The sequence below is a fragment of the Cyprinodon tularosa genome, unplaced genomic scaffold (genome assembly GCF_016077235.1).
Source record: "Cyprinodon tularosa strain WSP-4 unplaced genomic scaffold, ASM1607723v1 ctg385, whole genome shotgun sequence".
Taxonomy (NCBI): domain Eukaryota; kingdom Metazoa; phylum Chordata; class Actinopteri; order Cyprinodontiformes; family Cyprinodontidae; genus Cyprinodon; species Cyprinodon tularosa.
Window position 1 is genome coordinate 362,202 of NW_024039102.1, and position 16,537 is coordinate 378,738.

A 16,537-nucleotide genomic window follows, 5' to 3' on the forward strand; every position below is an offset into this window, starting at 1 on the left:
CAGATTAATCAGATTGTGATTTTAACATACAGCCCTCAATTCTATGCTGTTTAAAATACAAAATTATACTACAGGGATGGGTTAATACTGTGGAGAGTTAAAACTTTGGAGAGTAGGACTAGGTGGAACATGTTATACACAGATGTGAATAAGAAAAAAGTAATGGAATAATTTAGTCACCAGCTGGTGGCGGTAATGCGCACCATAAAGTCTCAACATTAGAACGAAGGAAAGCGGAAGTGGGAAACCCAGGCTATGAGCTGCAGCGCTAGCAGAGACCAGTTAGCTCCGGGTTGGAACACCAGGACAGAAACAGACAGTAGAGGGTTTTAGGCGAAGAATTGCTGACGCAGAGTTCGGCTGCTGCCTCCGGATAAAGAGGCTCATTTCCCCTCATTAACGTCTAGGAGCCGCTGTGGACACAGAGACAGAGGGACAGACAGGGATCCGCTCGGTGAGTAACTGCTGCACACTCGGTCCCTCAGCGGCATCATGTCCGCAGACTGCCCTCTGATGACATTCATGTAGATGAACTGAAGCAGCTGACTCTGATCTGGTGGGTTCTGAGCCCTGCTCCAAAACTCGGAAATTAGGAAATGGCGAAGGGGGGAGGGTATGACCAGCATCTTTTACTGACTGCTTGAATCCAGCTGCGGCTCTATAAGGTGTGCTTCGGTATCAGGTGATCTCAGCCTGGCTGATGGAGATATTCTGGTCCAGTCTCACCTGCTCTCCTCATAAATGCTTTATTTCTATCCTGGCCAGTGGCGTAACGACATAACAGTAGGCCCGTAAGCAACACTATCTGGGTGGGCCCCATATGAAGTACAACACTTTGAAAGGACAAGTTTATTTTGGGAAGTTTTTTTCCATTCTTCCAGCAGCTCTAGTTTCCTTTTTTCTTTTCTGGAATCGCTTAAGTACATCTTTTTTGGTATCAATCGTTGCTAACACATTGTATGTAATGGTTGTGGTTTTAATCTACACTCTGGATTAACCATAATAAGGCTCGGGCACAGCGCGTTGCATTCTGGGTACGCCGCCATATTGGTAGCTAGTTGGTAGCTAGTTGCTACGGTAAACAAAGACCTAAAACAGCATAGAGACAGAGCAGAAAGACGAGTAAACAGCGATGTTAAAAGCGAAGAAAGGATGCGGAATATACCGAGACACACTGCAGAGGGAAGCCAGGGACCGTTATCTGCAAAAGATGGGCTTCATAAACGGACTTGATCCCTACGAAGTAGAAAGCAAGGAGTGCTGCGTTGGGGAAGAATTTCTACCGCCGTTTGCGAGGGAGGACGTATTTTCGTATCTAGTGTGTGGCGTCAGTGCCTACACACATGAAGAGTTTCGCTGCTACAAGTCGCTAGAGGCTTACAAACAGCTGACAGATGGAAAAGTTCATGACATGGAAGTTATCAAGCCGAATGAGAACACAGTCATCAGAGCCAAGGTAAGCTACCTCTCAACATGGTGTGGTGTTTGTTGTGGTGATAAGACTAGGTGCTGGCACTAACGTAAAACATCAAAAATGTATCTAAATAAATCTTGTGCTGACTGTACGTGTCCAGGGATAATGTAGTTAAATTCTGATGATATATGACTGTCCTAGCATGGTACTACCACGCAGGGGCGGAGATAGATGAATAAAAAAGTATGTTCTGTAACTTACCAGAATGAAAATGCCGGGAACACACTCTCATGGACACAGGGATTGAGTTGAAAGTTATATTTGGCCGTCTTACAGCAGCGACCCATGCTAGCCGGCGACTCTTTGTTATGGAGGACATTTGTTTTCCATTGAGACGCCTCCAGGTTGGAAAACGGTAAAAAGACAATCCATTTGGGATTTTTTTCCCCGTCCAGTCACAGCTTGCGCTACTACACCCTACGACACAGCAACGGGCGACCATAACGACAGCAGAGGTAAAAATGAAACGGCAAAAAACTAAGCAAACTACTAGCAGAAGAAAGCTAGTCCTTACAGGCGCGAAGTCAAAGTGTAAACAGTGGGCTGACCAGCTATCAATATGTCTGCCTCGCAACGTGTGACGTCATGTGCCCGAGCCTTATTCCAAGTTGTATTATATAAAAAAAAAAAAATACTCAAAATACTTAAGATAATAAGATTTTTGTTGTGGTTTGAAACATAAGATTTTTGTTGTGGTTTGAAACATATGAGTGTATTTTTTTTTTTACCAACCATCTAATGAATAAGGCTCGGGCACATGACGTCACACGTTGCGCGGCAGCCATATTGAAAGCTGGTCAGCCCATTGTTTACACTTCGACTTCGCGCCTGTAAGGACTTGCTTTCTTCTGCTAGTAGTTTGCTTAGTTTTTTGCCATTTCATTTTACCTCTGCTGTCGTTATGGTCGCCCGTTGCTGTGTCGTAGGGTGTAGTAGCGCAAGCTGTGACTGGACGGGGAAAAAAATCCCAAATGGATTGTCTTTTTACCGTTTTCCAACCTGGAGGCGTCTCAATGGAAAACAAATGTCCTCCATAACAAAGAGTCGCCGGCTAGCATGGGTCGCTGCTGTAAGACGGCCAAATATAACTTTCAACTCAATCCCAGTGTCCATGAGAGTGTGTTCCCGGCATTTTCATTCTGGTAAGTTACAGAACATACTTACCTTGGCTCTGATGACTGTGTTCTCATTCGGTTTGATTACTTCCATGTCGTGAACCTTTCCATCTGTCAGCTGTTTGTAAGCCTCTAGCGACTTGTAGCAGCGAAATTCTTCATGTGTGTAGGCACTGACGCCACACACTAGATAGGAAAATATGTCCTCCCTCGCAAACGGCAGTAGAAATTCTTCCCCAACGCACCACTCCTTGCTTGCTACTTCGTAGGGATCAAGTCCGTTTATGAAGCCCATCTTTTGCAGATAACGGTCCCTGGCTTCCCTCTGCAGTGTGTCTCGGTATATTCCGCATCCTTTCTTCGCTTTTAACATCACTGTTTACTCGTCTTTGTGCTTTCTCTGTGCTGTTTTAGGTCTTTGTTTACCGTAGCAACTAGCTGCCAATATGGCGGCGTACCCAGAATGCAACGCGCTGTGCCCGAGCCTTATTATACACAGTAATCAACATATTAATAAAAGTACCACTGTCTGCTTTGCTATTGGTGTCGTGTTTAAACGGCTCACCATCATGTTGAAACCATGTCAGAATAGGTTAAACTATAGTCTACTGTTTATTGTAATCTTCCACGGAGTATTAGGGCCAGGCTAGAGATTTTTTTAATTTTCAGAATAAAGTTGTAATATTACAAGAATAAAGGAGTAAAATTACGAGAATGAAGTCATCATACCACAACTCGTTTCAGAAAGAAACCTTCAAGCTCCGACCAGCACCACCAATCAGCAACTTGAGTCCACTTTGACCTACTCCACAATTTAATGCTGATGTCCTAAAAGATTTCCTTAGTTGTGAAACCAGAGCCAAAGTATAACATGATGCTCGACATTCCTCATTTTAGGGAAGACAGTGCTTCTTGTAAGAGTTGTCATAAAATACGACTTTATTCTCCAAATTTTTTTAGTATTCTCCCTGTGGCTAAATGCTCTTATTTTACAACTTGACTCTCGTAATTTTATGACTTTATTCTCCTAATTTTATGACTTTATTCTCGCAATGTTACGACTTTATTCTCGAAATAAAAATCTCTAGCCTGGCCCTAATACTCCGTCATAGTGATGTGACAGACTCAGCAGAATGAAAATAATAATCAACTAAAAAGCCTTGAGTACAAAGAAGAAGAAATTGTTTATCTTAATTGTGCATATTTGTTTAGAACAAGCTTGTTTTCATTAGATGAAGTCAGTCACAGTGGATGGAGCCGCCAGACATTTTACTTAAGTAAGAGTAGTGAAACTTTTTCACATTATTACTCATGTAAAAATAAAAAGCTACAATGCTGTAAAACTGCTCCTAAAAGTCCTTTTTTTAATGTTTCCCAACTAAATTTAATAGAGCTGTTTTTCTGATGGAAGAAGGCAACAGGTCAGTGCCCATGTGGTGCTGCAGTAGTTAGCTCTACTAGGATGAACAATTATTGCAGCCTTACATCAGTGGTCATGTTTATCAGCGTATCTATTTAGGTTTATTTTAAACATTTAAGTGAATAGAATGGACACAGCATTAAACAATTTGTATTTTATAAATATTTTTACATTTATTTTGGTGTCATATTGATAGATTTTATTATCTAAGCACTGTAAGAAAGCACAATCCTCAGGTTTATGTTTTTAGTAATGATAAAGTATAATCTCTCCCCTAGCCTTTATTTTAAATAAATTAGGTGTTTATTTGTCTAGTGAACCAGTAACGAGGTTACCCATACAAGATACCGTATTTTCACGACCATAAGGCGCACCGTACTAAAAGGCGCAGTCTTAGTTATGTGTGTCATTTCTGTATTTAACACACACATAAGGCGCACCAGAGTATAGGGCGCAGGTTTTATATATCGGTACATGTCCTCTACTACGTTTAGATACCTCTACTGCATATTTAACAACAGAGCGGGAGCAAAACTGAGTATGATTGTGCTTTATTCATGTATTTATTACAAAGTATTAATCAAACCCATCAAAGTCATCATCCTCTGTTTCTGAATTAAACAGCTGCGCTAAATCAGAAATGCCAATTTCCCCTTCTTCGCTGTCAGTCACTTTCCGTGCAGCGCGGCTCCTCGGAAATAATGCCGGCTTTTGCGAAAGCTCGAACAACAGTGCCAGCAGACACGTTAGTCCAAGCATCTACAATCCATCCGCAAACCGTGGCGTAACTTGCCCGGCGCTGCCTTCCACTTATCCTGAAACTGTGGTCTCCGTCGGTCATCAATCGCTCCCATGCCGCTCGCGGCTTACTTTGAACGGCCGGTTCACACCGATGTCGAGCGGTTGAAGTTCCTTTGTCAGACCCCCCGGAATAACAGCAAGCACAGCGTTCATTTGTTTCACCTTGTTTTTCACATCGGCAGATGGGCACGCATGGAGTCACAGATTAACAGCGATGGTGATGCGTGGAAAAAAAACACCTGGTCTCCTTACATACACCTCCCTCAGCCACGCTTTCATCATCTCCTCATCCATCCAGCCCTTTTCATTTGCCTTAATAATGACTTCAGCTGAAAAAGTCTCTTTAGGCAAAGTCTTTCTCTTAAAAATCACCATAGGCGGCAGTTTCTGTCCATTTGCGTGGCAGCCAATCCACGCCCACACTTCCCCCTTTAACGTTCTCATGGTGGTCTCAAACGTCCGCAGTAACAACACACATAGGGCGCACCGCACATTTTGAGGGAAAAAAAAGACATTTATATGCGCCTTATAGTCATGAAAATACGGTAAATGGCATATATTTCTGTGAATCACCTATCACTTATTTTTTATGTATAAATCCAATTAATCAAATTTCATTATATCTATTCAATTCTTTTACATTCCCACTTATTGAGGCATGATAACGATCAAACCATCTTGCTGATGTAACAGACTTAATAACATTAACGCCTCTCAGTATCCATGATATGACGCCATTTTAGGACAGAAGAAAGTATACTTGTGTTCCACTATGAACTCTGTTTCTTTCTTTTTTTTTTTTAAACTTATTTTTTATTGAACATTTCTGAACACATACAGTGGAGAGGCAATCATACATTCAACTTCATAAACAATGTTAAACAGCTGTGACCATATTTATCTGGGTACAAGAGTGGTATTCTCCTTGCGCCTGTAGTCGCTCCATTTTTCCCATTTAACAACGAATTTGTCCTCCTGCAATCTCAGTCTATGTGTGATTTTCTCCATTAGAAAAATCTCTTCCACGATGCTCAGCCACTGCTCCGCCGCAGGGGGGTCCTGTCTATACCATAGTTTTGTGATGGTTTTCCTAGATGCTGAAAGTAAAATTTTTACCAAGTATTCATCGTCTTTGTGAATTACCTCGTGTGTCAGGCATCCTAGATAAAGTATTTTACAAGATCTGGGTATTCCATAGCCCAGTATTTTTTTCAGAATAAGGCAAACATTACGCCAGTATGTAGTTAGCTTTTGACACGTCCAGAAAATGTGTGTATGGCCTACATCAGTCTGGCCACAGAGTCTCCAGCATGGCTGTGAACTGGATAGCATCCTGGATCTGACCTTTGGCGTTATAAAAAATCTAATCATGTTTTTCCAGTTAAATTCCCTCCAACCACGAGAGCAGGTGGCCGTGCACTGCATTTTGCAAATTTTAAACCATTCGTCTTCGCTTATATGTTCCTTTAATTCGTCCTCCCATTTTTCTTTAATGTAGATAGTAGATGTCTTCCTGCCTGCCATCAGTCCCTGGTACAGTGCCGAAACAATTCGTAATTTATTCCCCTCATAGGTTTTATGAAATATCTCTATTATTTTACTTACGTTGGTTTTTATCTCTTTCTCATAATAATCTTTTATTTGCAGGTATCTATACTGGTCTTGGTCCTCTAGTTCATATTTTCTCTTTAAGTTATTGAAGTTCAGCAGTTTGCCCTTTTCGGTCAATTTACACATTGCTGTGGCGCCTTTATTTGCCCACTTTTTGAAACCTGTGTCGTAAATACCTGGTTTAAACCTCGGATCCCAAGCAAACCAGCTCAAACTCCTAGTTTCTTTCTCTAGCTTGTATTTATCAATTACTGTGTTCCATATTTCGATTGTAGTTTTAGTTATTGAATCTATCTTATTGCTTAGTTTGCCTAAGAGTGTTTTATCTGCTATTAAATTTTTAACTTCTATGGCTTTTCTACCCAATTCCAAATTTTTCCATTTTGAAACATAGTCATCATTGCACCAACATACCAGAGGTCTAATTTGTGCGGCCCAAAAATATTCCTTTAGGGCCGGCAAGCCCAGACCTCCCCTATCTATTGGGAGCTGAAGTGTTTTATATCTAACCCTAGGTTTCTTTCCGTTCCATATAAACCTTGAAATCCATCTGTCCCATTCTACAAATTGTTTCAGCGGGACAGTCAGTGGCAGGGACTGAAACAGGTACAACAGTCGTGGTAAAATATTTATTTTAATTATCTCCACTCTAGAGCTGAGATCCAAGCCAATGTCCATCCATCTCCCTAGGTCCTTCTTAATATTGTGGTTTATTTCTAGATAATTTGCATCATAGAGTTTATCAATTGTTTTGGTTATGTTTACCCCCAAATATTTTATAGATTTTTCGTTCCACTTAAGTTTGTAGGTATCTCTTATTTTCTGCTGCGGGGAGTAATTTATTGTTAAGATCTGTGTTTTTTCCACATTAATTTTGTATCCCGAGAGTTTCCCATAATCGTCGAGCAACCTTATTGTTTTTAAAAACATTTCATTTGGGTTTTTTAAATAAATCAAAATGTCATCTGCAAACAACCCTATTTTATGTTCCTCCCCTCCTATTTCCACTCCTTTTATTTCCACTTCCTGCCTAATCATCTGAGCTAATGGTTCTATAAAGAGTGCAAAAAGACTCGGTGAGAGGCAGCATCCCTGTCTTGTTCCTCTCTCCAGTGTAAATCTGCCTGACAGGTTGCCATTAATCTTAATCCGTGCAGTTGGCTCTTGATAAATTGATTTAATACAGTTTACAAATGTCTCATTAAATCCAAATTTTTCTAAGACCTTATACAAAAAGTTCCAATTGACACTGTCGAAGGCTTTTTCCGCGTCTATGCTAATTAAAACTGCCTCCTCCCCACTTCCCTGCAGATGGTCTATGATATGAAGAGTTCTCCTTATATTGTCTTGTGTTTGTCTTTCCTTTATAAAACCAGTTTGATCCTCATCGGTTAAATCCTGCATTAAATTTTCCATTCTTTTAGCTATGATGGAGGAAAACAGTTTATAGTCTACATTTAGTACCGATATCGGTCTGTAGTTTTGGCAGTATTCTTGGTCTTTGCCTTGCTTTGGGATTACGGAAATAATGGCTTCATTCCAAGAAGGGGGCATCTTGCCGGTCCTGAGACTATAGTTAAACGAATCATATAGTAGTGGTGTTAATTCTTCTTTGAAGGTTTTATAAAAAGAAGCCCCTAAACCATCTGACCCTGGTGACTTTCCTGTTTTAGTTCTGCCAATTGCCTTTGTGATCTCTTCTTCTGTAATTTGAGAGGTCAGTGTCGCATTTTGTTTTGTGCCTATCGCTGGTAGATCCAGTTTTTCCAGAAAATTATTCAACTCCTCTTCCCCAGCCGATGTTGGTTGTGCATATAGATTTTTGTAATATTGCTCAAATGTTCTTTGTATTTCTTCCTGTTCATATAGGATTTTATTAGAAAGTGGATCTCTTATTTTATGTATGTTACCTAATGTTTGTTGTTTCTTAATGCGCCTAGCCAAATTTTTGGTGGCTTTCGGTCCCCCCTCATAGTACTTTTGTTTAGTAAATCTAGCCTTCTTTTCTACCTCCTCCCATAGATTCTCATCCATTTCTTTCCTGGTTTCTTTAATCAGGTTAAATATGTCTGGGTCATTTGTTTGGTTATGTTGTTGTTCTAAATCTCTTAGCTTCCTTATTTGTTTATTGTATTTTTCTAATCTTGCTTTTTTCATAAATGCTGTGTAAGAAATCATCTTCCCCCGTATTACTGCCTTAAGGGCATCCCAGAGAATTACTGGGTCTACTTCATCATTATCATTTTCCTCTTTATATCGGATTATCTCCTCTTTTACTTCACCAACTAAGGCCTTGTTATTTAATATTCCTTCATTTAGTCTCCATAGAGTATTATTCTTTTGGCTGTCCAGATGGATCACAAGATAGATTGCGTTATGATCGGAGACATCTGAAACTCCAATCCTACATTCTTTCACTATGTGCAGTTCTCTCTTATTCATTAGTATATAGTCAATTCTGGAATAAGTACCATGTGGTATTGAGTAATGAGTATAATCTCGGTCTAAGGGGTGAAATTCTCTCCACACATCTACAATTGCCGTTTCTGAGATCATAGTATTCATATACCTACTGATTTGTTTTTTACAATTTTTCTTGCTTGTAGTATCCATCTTATAATTTAACACAGCATTAAAGTCCCCGCCACATATCAATATTCCATCTGCTTCCAAGATAATGAGATCAAATATTTTCTTATAAAGTGCTTTATCACTTTCAGGAGGGGCATATACATTGAGTAGTGTGATTAACTGATTTTCCAATTTGCCCTTTATCATTAAATATCTTCCTTCTTTATCCCCAATTTCCTGCAACAATTCAAACTTTACACTATTGGAGATTAATGTCATAACTCCTCGTTTATGCCTTTCTCCAAAAGAGGAGGAAAATGAGTTTCCATAGCCTAATTTTTTGTACTTTCCATGCTCTTTTTTTGTTAGGTGTGTCTCTTGTAAGAGAATGACTTGTACCTTTTCTTTTCTAAATTTGTTTAGGACCTTATCTCTCTTTTTAATATTATTTAAACCATTGACATTCAGTGATACCACAGTTATAACCTTAGACATTGTTTGTAAATCCTGGTTTGGATCCCAGCCTCTCCACTTGAACTATGAACAAGAACTAAACTAACAAAAAATCTGAACTCCCGACTGAATATGGGCCTTATTCCCAAGAGGCCCTGTCCCCCTGCTGGAAGGGGAGGGGGGTGTCCTTTTATGAAGAGGGCCCCCCCCCCTAGTGGTTTTGGGCGAACCTATATCGGGTTCCCCCGACCTGCTAGGCGAGTCCAACAGTCCCTTATTTGGTGGGTCTCCCTGTCGTTGTTTAGTCAAACTTTAGAGAAGGCTATAGTCTCTCCCATCCCCTTTCTTTAATGGGCAGTTAAAACCCCTGTTACCTCCACGGATTCAGTGTCCACCTCTTTGAAATTCCTGCAGCCGTTCCCTCGCTCGGCTACTCGCATTTTGATCATGGCCCGTAGCGGTGGTTCCGTCGTCCGTCCCATGCTTCTTCCCGATGCGCTGCCAGGGTGCCGCCGTCCGGATCCTTTCCTCGGGCGCAGGTCCGGTGTCGCTCTTGTTCTCGGTCTCCAGCCCTCGTCTCCTCAGGTCCACTGCAGCTTCCTCGGCGCTGTTGTAGATCTTGGTTCCGTCTGACCAGTGAATCCGTAGTTTAGTCATTGGCGTCTGGAAGCGGATCTTTCGGTCTTTCAGAGCCTTTTTAATCTGGGAGTAGGATTTGCGTTTTTCTATTACCTCGGTGGGGTAATCATGGTCGAAAAATATCCGCTTCCCCTCGACTTGGATTCTCTTTTTCCATGCTTTTGTCAGGATTTCTTCTTTGGTTTTGTAATTAAGGAAGCTAACCACTATGGATCTGGGATTAGCTTCGGGTGGAGGTTTCTTTCCGAAGCTCCTATGGGCCCGCTGGATCTGCAACTCGGTTCCGACCGGAAGTGCTAGCTCACGGTGTAATAGCTTCTCCACCATTTCTTGCACTAGTTCGCCTTCTTGTTCAACAACGTTGTAAATTCTCATGTTGCAGCGTCTGCTGTGTCCTTCCAATTCCGTTAATTTCTCTTGTAGTTTTCTTTGCTGTTTTAAAAGGCTCAGAATGGCGTCCTTCGCTTCTGTGTTGCACTCTTCCAGCTCTGCTATGCGGCCCTGCGCCTCAGTCATGTCTTTTTGTTGTTTCTGTATTTCCGCATCATTCTGTGCCACTTTTTTCTTAATTTCTTCTTTAAAGCCCATAAATTCTCGCTTTACCTCCTCTTTAAACTCGTCTCTGAATTTTGTGAGGTTCTCCTTCATCTCCTTTTTAAAGTCTCGGATTTCTGCCGTGATATTATGTAGCCCCTCCAACACGGCCTGTAGCCGGTTGGAGTCGCCGCTTTCTTCTTCCATTTGCTCAGCGTCAGGATCGTATTCTTCTGCCATTTTCTTCTTTACGCTTCTCTGCTTACGTCCTCCACTCATTTCGTGTCTGGGTACAATTGTATTTTGAGCAATTTCCTTGAGTTAGGGAGGTTTTTTGTTTCTTCGACAAGGGAGCTCGAACTTATGCTGCCATCTTGCTTCTCGTCCCCCGGAAGTCCTCTGTTTCTTTCTATAGTGTTAATATATGTTTAAAAAGTAAGTAAGTAAAGTAAGTACTCAGACTTTGTTTCATAGTTCATAGTTGTTTAGTGAATGTGTTCTGTCAACGAATGGCTATAAAGAAACAAAACATTTTGTTTCAAAACATACTATCAATGTCTAAATGAACAAAATACGACAGTCTTTTCTCACACTCAAACCCAAGCACATCAATATAATACATTCATTTCATGTTGGGTTGCTAAATGTAAGAAAAATATAAAAAAACAACAACAAAACAAAACATAAAAAACTCATGAAAAGTTAGAAAACATTTATAATGCCCCATGAAAAGAGAGCTCATAAAACTATTATTCAAAGACAGGGTTATAATTGAGTTAGCCTTTTTTAAATTAAAACAAACCATAGAAATATCTAAATTACCCCTGGGGATTAGAACTTTTCTGACAATAAAAACAGGCCCTCTACCTTTCAAACAGACATTCCTCTATTTATTCTTTACATTTGCTCTTCAAATAAACAAACCTAGACCCAAATATTTTAGTGTAAAAGAAAGCGCCATATGGAGCTCTTCAATCTTACATCATAACTACTTAAAGTGCGTTTTACACTTTTGTAATTAAATATTAAAAAATTAAACACTAATTCCATCTGGGCCATGTGTGTCTGTTATAGGACAGGCTGTTTATGGATGTCCACCATAATGTTTCCCTGACAGCCATCACTGTCAAGTTCTGCTTATGGAGCAGTGGCGCCATCTGCTGGAAGTCAGCCCCAATATAACACAGAGGTCTGTCTAAACAGATGTTATCAGTCACTTTGGAACAACCATTAATAATTCCTGGCAAAATTATGAGAATCTCTTGTGTGACGAAGTGGAAGAGTTTCTGTCTTGCAATAATAAGATCTTATCCTTTCAATCATTGAAGGTTAATTGTATCATGGTTGCTCTTAATAAGAATAAGAATGATGTGCAGAGTTTGGGGGAGGGTGAAATTGGCAAGGGTGTTGCAATATGATTGTCATTGTGATAATTGGGTCACGATACGGTATTATCACGATATTGCAATACCACGATAAAAATAAGATATTCTACCAAGTGTTTTTATTTTTTATTTTTTTGACAGTCTTCTTAGATTTAGTCTTAGTTTTCATCTTCAGGACTTTAAAGTTTACATTTAAGTTAGAGTAAAGATAATTCTTCTGTGGTAGCTTAGCCTGACCAGCCAGACTGAATTACGCTCAGTGTAATTCAGTTTGCTAAACTTGCATTGACTGTGGCTAAGTCTGGGCGGAGCAATCGGAGTGCGAGGCAGGACTGAACGATGAGTCACTCTCAGCAACTTTTTCTGCTAGCAACAAGATGGCGACCGCAATGGAGCAATGTTTTAATGAGGCCCTTTTCGATGCTCTAAAAATGGAGAGTGTTGCTTGTAGTTTCATTTATCGCATCCATCCTTATTGATTCTAATTTGATGACGCTGTCCCTGTTAGTCCCACCTTTAAAATCCAGATGTACCATTTCTCTGCCAGACTGACACATTGTCAGTCAATTTCCCAAGTCACATCTGGTGTTATGTAAGATGTACTTGCTTGCTGTTTTGTCATGAACCATATATTCTGCTCAGAAGTGAAACTTAAACTTCTTGAAACCAAAGAGAAAGCAGGGGAACTACAACTAATTTCAACAAAGGATAATGATCATAAATCAGAATCTCACCATTTGATAAAGATTAAAGAGTACATCTGTCAAAATGAAAAACAGGTTTATTCAGTCAGAATTGATCTAGAGTCCCCAAATATATTTTTTCTATAATTACGTCTGCTGTTAGGCTGTAGGTTTAATAATTTCTCAATGAAAGATGAACAGAGAACCCATTTTATTTTTAAAGATACAATTTCAATATGTTTTGTTTTTGTTTTTCTTTGTTTCAGATTTGCCTGAAAATGATTTCTAAGCAAGATGTTCTTGGTCACCATCCTATCATTAATGAAAATAAGAAGACTGATCTGGACCAGAAGGGAAGAGAATCTTTAAAGCCCAGAGGGAGAGAAGATTAATCTAAACGTACTCGAATGAATGAAGAAGAGTATGGATCAGAACTTCGGCCGATTGTAGAGAAAGAAGAGCAGATGGCACTGAAGCAAGAGCCAGATACTGTAATTGGAACGGTTTGTGGATTTCTTGAAATAAAAGAAGAACCGGAAGAACTACAACTAAAAATAATATCAGTAGATGATGGTGAAGCAGAATCTAAGCAGATGGTAAAGATTGAGGCAGAGGGCATCAGTCATGATGAAAAAGAGGACTTGCCGAAGCAAGAGATTGAAACTTTAAGAGTAACAGATTCTGGATCTCTTGAAATAAAAGAAGAACCAGAGGAACCTGAGGTGAACACAATGAAGGTTGATGTTGGGGCTGGAATTACACAAGGCATACTTGCTTCCTCTTTTATCAATCATAATGGGGTCTGTGTTCTGCACCACAGCAATGTTAAATCCCCTGAAAACAAAGAGGAACAAGAGGAACTACAAATAAAGGATGATTGTCAACCAGATTCCCACCAAATGGTAAAGACTGAGGCCAATGTTCTGAAGCAGGAGACAGACACCTTAATGGTAACCAGTTCTAGAGCTCTCAGATGGAAACTGGTTAAACTAGTGCCTGAACAAGTGCAAGGGTCAGGACAACAGCAGATGGCCACAGAAGATGCTGATTGCATCAGTCGTGATGAAAACCAGGATATACAGAAGCAGGAGATTGATACATTGTTTCTAACAGCTTCCTATAAAAAAGACCACCTGCATACAGAACTAAATGAAAACCAGATCATCCTTCAGAACTTTCCTAAAAAGGAGCATCATCAACAAAGAAGTAATGACGAAACCTCAGAATCCATCAGAGAAGAGAAACAAAACAGTGTTCAGGAAACCAGGAGTCAAAGTGACAGAAATAAAAGGCCTTTTGTATGTATAACATGTGGTAAATATTTCAGGTACAAAAGTGTTTTAAATGTCCACATGGGAACTCATAAAGCTGAGAAGCCTTTCTCATGTGTAAGCTGTGGGAGACGTTTCACTCAAAAATGTAGCCTGAATGTCCACATGAGAATTCATACAGGAGAGAAGCCTTATTCATGCGTAACCTGTGGAAAAGGTTTCAGTAGAAAAAGTTATCTAAAGATTCATATAAGAGCTCATACGGGAGAAAGGCCTTACACATGTTTGACCTGTAATAAAGGTTTCAAGAAAAAAAGTTATTTAAATATCCATATGAGACTTCATACAGGAGAGAAGCGTTTTTCATGTATAACCTGTGGAAAAGGGTTTAGAAGAAAAAATGATTTGAACATTCATATGAGAATTCATTCTGGAGAGAAACTTTTTGCATGCATGACCTGTGGAAAGTTGTACAAGAGAAAAAGTTCTTTGAATATTCATATGAGAGTTCATACAGGGGAGAAGCCTTTCTTGTGTATGATCTGTGGAAAGGGGTTCATTAGAAAAGGGGAGTTGAATATTCACAAGAGTGCTCATACAGGAGAGAAGCCTTTTCTATGTAAGATTTGTGGGAAAAAATTCATTACAAAAAGCTCTTTAAATTTTCATATGGGAGCACATACAGGAGAAAAGCCTTTCTCATGTATAACCTGTGGAAAAGGGTTCAGGAGAAAGGGGGATTTGAATATTCATATGAGCACTCATACAGGAAAGAAGCCTTTTTCGTGCACAACATGTGGAAAAGGGTTTATTACAAAAAGTATTTTAAATACCCATATGAGAGCTCATACAGGAGAGAAACCTTTCTTGTGTGTAACCTGTGGAAAAGGGTTCAAGAGAACAAGTACTTTAAATATTCATATGAGAGTTCATTCAGGAGAGAAGCCTTACTCATGTATGACCTGTGGAAAAGGGTTCAAGAGAAAAAGTTCTTTAAATATTCATATGAGAGCTCATACAGGAGAGAAGCCATTCTCATGTATCACATGTGGAAAAGGATTCACTACAAAAGGTTCTTTGAATATTCATATGAGAGCTCATACTGGGGAGAAGCCATTCTCATGTATGACCTGTGGGAAAGGGTTTATTACAAAAAGTGCTGTAAATATTCATATGAGAGTTCATACAGGGGAGAAGCCTTACTCATGTATGACCTGTGGAAAGGGTTTCAAGAGAAAAGGTTCTTTAAATATTCACATAAAAATTCATGAATAAGAGGGGCCCTTTTTCTATATAAATAGAAAATGTTTTAATGAAAACCATAATTTGACTTGACACATGAGAAAGCATTTAAAAGAAAAAATGCATCTCATATTCAAATTGGGAAAAAATTTAGTTGCAAAAATATGACGACATGAGGGCTGGCACATTATCTGAGATCAATTTAATCCCATCTGGATGAAGTGACTGACTAATCAATTTCTTTTTTTTTATCTCTTCCAAAGACTATAATTTTACAGTCATCCAGGTGTTATGTCTTCAAGACATGCCCATAGTCTCAGTAATTAGTTAGTTAGTTTATTCATGGTCAGATATAGAAGAGTATCATCAGCATTAAATTAATTCCATGCTGTGTGATGAATACCGATTGCTACCAGTGTTCATAATAACACTGTTTGAAGTGGAGAGTAAACCTCAAAATTCTTCAAATAAGTTCTATTTTAACACCATCACACTGGGAACAACACATTCTAATTCAAAGCAAGAAAAGTGGAAAAAGTAATTCAATTATTACATTTTATAGAAAGTAAAAAAAAAAAAAATATATATATAGCAATTTTGGCATGTCTTTTTACATACTCAAAAATGTACAGTATAAACTAAGAAATGCTTGAAGATTCAACTTCCTAGAGAATCATTTACTAATATTTAATTAGACCTGAAATGTCAGTCATCAGTCCACAAATTATTGTACCATTTCTTTTTTAGAAATTGCAACTTGTTTAGCACAATAGTTTTTTAATAATGAGACTTTGTGGGGGCTTGTTGATGGTAGATTGGGTTTTGCATAGACATCATCTGATTGTTACAGTATTCAAGGGGAAAATCTTAGGCTACGTTCACACTGCAGGCCTTGATGCTCAGTTCCGATTTTTTTTGTGTTGCCGTTCATATTTCCAAAATATATGCAACTTGTATGTGATCTCCTGTGTGAACTGCAGTCATACAACACAAGTAGAGGACACAATGACGTCACAGGCCTGTGTGCTCTATGTTTACGGAAGTAAACATGGATGGTAGTGCCGCATCTAGCGGTCTTTTTCAACCATAAAAACTCAATATTTTCACATGGTTAAACATAAATACTGCTCTCTGCATCATTATCTGCCATGGTTGTTGTTTTTCTTGCCTGCTCTGCGTAGCAAGACACAGAATAGTTAACTTTGTGGGGTATTAATGGCGATCAGGTCGGATGAATCTGACCTGGCCGTTCAGACACAGGTTGCATTTGAAGAGATCAGATTCGTATCAGATTCAGGACCACATAGCCAAGTGGCCTGGGTCACATTGGAAAAAATC

The 16,537-nt window shown here is 39.4% G+C and overlaps 1 protein-coding gene across 2 annotated transcripts; it reads left to right on the forward strand.

The window, feature by feature from the left end:
* The first annotated feature begins 234 nt into the window (after nt 1–234).
* Nucleotides 235–15,780, forward strand: LOC119791251 (oocyte zinc finger protein XlCOF6-like). 2 transcript variants are annotated; one of them, XM_038297255.1, is made up of 3 exons: nt 235–454; nt 11,693–11,807; nt 12,953–15,780. In XM_038297255.1, exon 3 carries the CDS (start codon nt 13,094–13,096, stop codon nt 15,230–15,232), a length of 2,139 nt encoding a protein of 712 aa, XP_038153183.1. In that variant the 5' UTR covers nt 235–454; nt 11,693–11,807; nt 12,953–13,093; the 3' UTR covers nt 15,233–15,780. The 2 variants fall into 2 exon arrangements, with proteins under 2 accessions (XP_038153183.1, XP_038153182.1); XM_038297254.1 differs by lacking the exon at nt 11,693–11,807.
* The last annotated feature ends 757 nt before the right edge of the window (nt 15,781–16,537 follow it).